The sequence below is a fragment of the Hakea prostrata genome, chromosome 7 (assembly GCF_041222555.1).
Source record: "Hakea prostrata isolate BN-2017 chromosome 7, UWA_Hpros_2, whole genome shotgun sequence".
In the NCBI taxonomy this organism is placed as follows: domain Eukaryota; kingdom Viridiplantae; phylum Streptophyta; class Magnoliopsida; order Proteales; family Proteaceae; genus Hakea; species Hakea prostrata.
In genome coordinates, this window is record NC_142606.1 from 61,216,464 (window position 1) to 61,221,966 (window position 5,503).

At 36.4% G+C, this 5,503-nt stretch overlaps 1 protein-coding gene across 1 annotated transcript; it reads left to right on the plus strand.

Annotated features, from left to right (window-relative positions):
* The first annotated feature begins 2,992 nt into the window (after positions 1-2,992).
* Positions 2,993-4,494, plus strand: TET2 (tetraspanin2). Its single transcript, XM_089163467.1, has 2 exons — positions 2,993-3,578; positions 3,684-4,494. Exons 1-2 carry the CDS (start codon positions 3,081-3,083, stop codon positions 3,993-3,995), a joined length of 810 nt encoding a protein of 269 aa, XP_089019593.1. The 5' UTR covers positions 2,993-3,080; the 3' UTR covers positions 3,996-4,494.
* Positions 4,495-5,503: the final 1,009 nt, after the last annotated feature.

The window sequence follows — 5,503 nt, forward strand, 5'->3', positions numbered from 1 at the left end:
TAAATTAGCAGGAAAAGACCAAAAGTAATTATGAATCCAAGAAACGGATGAAGCCTAACTAACAACCTTTTGGATCGTTTCCTTCAACCATTGATTGATAAATATACAATCATATCTCATACCATATTTAAATACCTTAAAACTGTTGGGAATATATTGACAAAAGCAATCTTAAAAGACAAGTAAAGTTGAATACAAGTATGAGAATATATCTATTGAACAACCTCATTATCAAAAGCATAATTATACAAATCCATCTAATGATACATGAACAACAATTGGTGGAGTTAATACGGCTAGGTAGTCCAAGCATGTATCTTTCTTTAAAGTATTTGACAAACTTCTCAATCCTAATGGCATTGGTATTTTAAAGAGCCCCCTCTCAAATGTATCTTTGAGTTTTAATACATCCCCAATGATCAATCATTAATCCTCCATCATTTTATCAGTAAACAATGTTTCATAGAGTGTTCATCATGAAAATGTTTCTAATAATCTCTTCACTAAGAATTGTTGCTCTTTGTGAATTGAACCAATCCTTTAGTGATGATAGTAAATCTTTCTTCTACACTTTATTGGATTGAAAATCCAATCTAACCTTCCCATTCCATATATATATATGATTCCATACATCGTTGACTTCAATTAAGACAGTCAAATAAAGGAAAGCATTTATTTTTTACTCTAATTTTTTTGGGTGGAAATTTATTTATTAAATTACTCACCTCATAATAAATAATGGACTAACATTAATATCCATATCATCCATTCTACCCATGTTGGTGCGATAAGGTTGATATGCAGCCTAACCGATTGTTTTTATATTTTCAAGTGAGTATTTGATTTAAAACTCTCGTCTATTCTACCAAAAAAAAAAAAAAAAAAAAAAAAAGAAAGAAAGAAAGAAAGAAAGAAAGAAGAAGAAGAAAGAAAAGAAAGAAAAGAAAAAGCACTCTCTTTTATTTTCCAACCCAGCAGTTATAGGTTGAAGGGTTATTTTTAATTTGCCATTCTTTCAGTCCACCATTAGAGTCTAGTTCCTCTATCTTTGAGGTAGGGGATAAATAAATCCTGACTTCTCACCACAATTCATTGGGAGATCAGATCCAACTTGTTAATATTTAGAGATGAGATTCTTATCTCTTAAATAGTAGGTGAATTTCCCTATAAATGGATAATAATAAGGCTTGATAGTACTATTGTTCTATGTCTTCAATCTCAATTCCACCATGAGAGCATTTCATCAAAAGTAAAGAAAAAAAGGTGAAAATTACATGATTAGTGACTTTTAGGTTCCTTTTGACAAAAGTAACTACTTAATATTTTAATTAATAAAACTAGCTATAATCAATTTTAAGTTTACAAAACTAATCAAAACAATGACTTTTTCTTTATTTGAACATTTTTATCCCTAAGACTATCATATCCTGCTGTCCCTAGAATAACTTTTATCTGTTGAACGACAATCCTTCCACTCGGCTCCAACAGATCACTAACGCCGACTTTTGTCCGTGTTCGATGGTTGGGTCTTTAGTCAAGCTCCCTTCTGCCTTGCATTGAAGGGTTAATCTCCCTCCAGTCCAAGAAAACCTTTGCACGCCTTTGTTACATTTTGAGAGGCCTACGCCGCCCCATAAAAACTATTAATCTAAGATTATCCCTTGGCCCGTCACATTAAGCTCTTCTAGTTGGCTTTCATTATTGCTTAATGTGATGGTTAGTTTTAGAGGTACAATTATCAAAAGGAAGAAAAATCATTGTTTTTTAATTTTGTAAATCTAAAATTTGTTTTAGCTAGTTTTATTAATTGAAGACTCTTTTACGTGTGGGTCCATTAATGGACTACAAATTAACATTGAGTCCCTTTAGTGCAATATATTACATGTGAGTCCTAACTAGATTAGCACCGTTAGTCGCCGTTAATTATATTCAAATGTCAAGGGACCAAAATGCTCCTCAGGTTATACATTGTATTATTATATATTTTTTAATTATATAATTAATAATTAATGATCAATAAACTTTTTTAAAACCATACATTAACATAATGTATTAAATAATCTGAGTAATACTTTGGTCTTTTCGCATTTGAAAGTTGAATATACTTAACAGCGACTAATGTTATTAGTTTGCTTGGGACTCATAATATATTACATTAAGGGGACCCAACATTAGTAGCATCGGCCAAGAGACAATGTATTAGTGTATTGTGATAACCTTGGCCAAGAGGAAGAGGGATCTTGGTTGGGAGTAGTGTCACATGGCACCGCTTGGCAGCTGGTGGCTCAGATTCATTGTTAATCTGAACCGTTCAATTAATCCATATTGCTAGATTCATTTAAATTTTATCAATTTGCATGTTGATCAATCAAATGGTCTAAATTTAAACCTGGTCTGAATAGTGAATTTCGGCCATTGACTGCACCACATTAGCACTGTTCCCAAGCAAAATAGAGGAGGAGCATTCCAGTCAAACAATGAAGGACTTTGCTTCAGTCTTGCCCAATCAAGCGCAACATTTTCAAACGTAATCTAGAATTTTGATCTCAACAATCAAAAAAATTTTGAATTTAACGGACTAAATCTCTCTTGACGCATGATTGAAGCAATTTCGAACAATGATGGGTTAGTTGAGTGGTTAAAAGCCAAAACTCTCATGAGGAGGTCTTTGGTTGACACCTATCCAGCACCTATATTAATAATATCCTCCAATATAATTTTTTTTTTCGAACAATGATGCATAAAATGGTGATAAATCTATTTATTCTTAGAGCAACGTTTCACTTTCACACTTCACAGATTTCACACTAAATGATTTCACACTACACACTCTACACTACAATAATAGTTTTCATAGTTTTCTAGTCTTTCGATTACTCTAGTTGTGGAAAGCTTTAAACAGGTCCCTCAAATTCCTCACTCCTCACCCACCACCCACCACCTTCACTTGGCGTCACGTCTCTCAGATCCCCAATTCCCACTCTCTCACTATCTCTGCTGTTCCTTATCTAGATTTCAACCTCAAACCCACTGAAACAGAAACCAGAGAGAGAGAGAGAGAAGAGAGGCATCAATCAGCCATGGGGGTGAGTAACAACATCACAGCCATAGTGAACTTTGTAGCCCTCCTCTGCTCAGTCCCCATAATCGGGGCCGGAATCTGGCTAGCATCAAAGCCAGATAACGAGTGTGTCCACCTATTCCGGTGGCCGGTGGTTCTTCTTGGCATCCTGTTGCTGATGGTATCACTAGCAGGGTTTGTCGGTGCTTACTGGAACAAGCAAGGATTACTAGCTTTCTATCTATTCTGTATGGCTATCCTTATCGCACTTCTCCTTATTCTCCTCGTCTTCGCCTTCGTCATCACCAGACCTGACGGTTCTTACTCCGTCCCTGGCCGTAATTACAAGGAGTATAATCTCTATGGCTTCTCTTCTTGGCTTCAAGATCACGTCACCAACTCTGAAAATTGGCCCAAGATCAGAACTTGTCTCTCCCAATCTGATGTCTGCTCCAAGCTCCCCCAGGACTTCATCACCCCAGATCAATTCTTCATGGCTCACATCACCCCTCTTCAGGCAATTTTTAATTTCCTCTCAAATTTCCCAATAGCCACTTCTTAATCTTCATTCTTACTTTGTTATTTAGAGTTGTTGATTTTGTTATTTTGATGATTTTTACAGTCAGGATGTTGCAAGCCTCCAACGGTGTGCGGCTATGGTTATGTGAACCCAACTGTGTGGACAAACCCAACAAACCCAACTGCAGATGCTGACTGCTATGTCTGGAACAATGATCAATCTCAGCTCTGTTACAGTTGCAACGCCTGCAAAGGAGGACTGTTAGGGAATCTGAGGCAGGAATGGAGAAGGGCTAACATCATCTTCATCATCACAGTCGTCGCTCTGATTTGGGTTTACCTAATCGGTTGCAGTGCCTTCAAGAACGCCCAGACAGAAGACCTGTTCCGACGATACAAACAGGGTTGGGTTTAGGCTTTCTCTTTTTCTCACAATTTAGGATTTCTGTGTATTTCTTTTTTAAATCATGCAAGCTTCTTCCGTAAGCATCACCAGTGTACATATAATTTCCATTTTGGCGGTTTCTGGAATTTTTTTTTTTGGAATTGATCAAGTTGTTGTGAGGATCTTTCCTGCGTCATTAGTGCTGTTCCCTTTCTCCCTTATTCTGGAAGCCATGGCAGACTTGCAGGAGAGAAAGAGATCAAAAAGTGAATCTTGCTTTCAATAGAATATGATTCTTGATGCTTGTGGTCAATGTTGCTTCTGATTGATTCCTTGTATTTGTTATTTAAAGAAATTCTCTGGCTACTCCTACTCCGTTAATTGTGGGTTTGGATCCAAGCTTTACTTTTATAATAGGATAGGATAACCTTGAGAGACTTCTACTCTTCTAGTGCTTGGTGCCCCACGATAACAGAGGATTATTAAAATGCTGTCACTGGGTAAAACAGAGCACCGACATCACCAAGCCAAGAACCAGTAACAGTGTTTTCTGGTTAGAAGGTCTTGTTTTTTCCTTTTAATCTTTAGAATTAGAACAAGGTGGGTTGTTCCTACAATCTACCTTTCACCCATCCTTCTCGTTCCTACCAGTTGATAAAATCTCCAACACTCCAATACTTGGTCAGCTTCTTTTTAAAGCTAGATGTCTACCACACCCTATAACAAAATAGCAAATTGATCAATTCCTGTCCCTTCATCTCATGCAATGATTTGGTTTTCCCAAAATTATTTGTAGATCTCTTGACCCTATTTGTCTTAGATTTTGCCTTGGGCATTCAGAAAGGAGAAAAAAAATTAATTCTTATTTCTTGGGATAAATGTTGTCCCTTGGATCTTTATACTTCAACTTTACAACTCTTTTTAGTTGATCTGTCATCAGATAGCCAGTATCTTTGGTGGTTGCTTTTCAGTTTTTTTAATCTCAATTGTTATTTTGTGTGGAGCCTTCATAAGCGTGTGCTCTTTAACCAAAAAAAAAAAAGAACACCTGATCCAAGGTGGGTATTGGATGCACACGAAGATCCCTACTTCCTCCCTTGGAGTATGTTGAACATTGTATCAGTCAATCTATGCATGAACTAAAATCTTTTCGTTCATGTAACTTCGTATCTTAATGTGTGTAGGAGTTCATAATTCAACGCTGAAAAGAACAAGGTGAATTTTTGGTCTTTTTTTTTTTTGGAAGGCTTTTCCAAAGTTACTCGCTAGGGGGGTGGCTTGACTCTGCTAATCTTTTTCTAAGCCTTGATTTTCTGTCTACAATTGGGTTTAGATCAGTCACAACTTTTTCAGATACAGATCAAGGACATTTATGGCCATGAGCAACAAATTGTGGATAAATCTAAAGCCTGTAATTTTTGCTCTTTTAGGGTTACAACAATCTATAGGTGGTTTTGTAGCTAGGCTTATCAAATCTTGCAACGATCTAGGAATATCAAATGGTCTACTGTCAACCTAGCTGAACTATATCCTTGTGA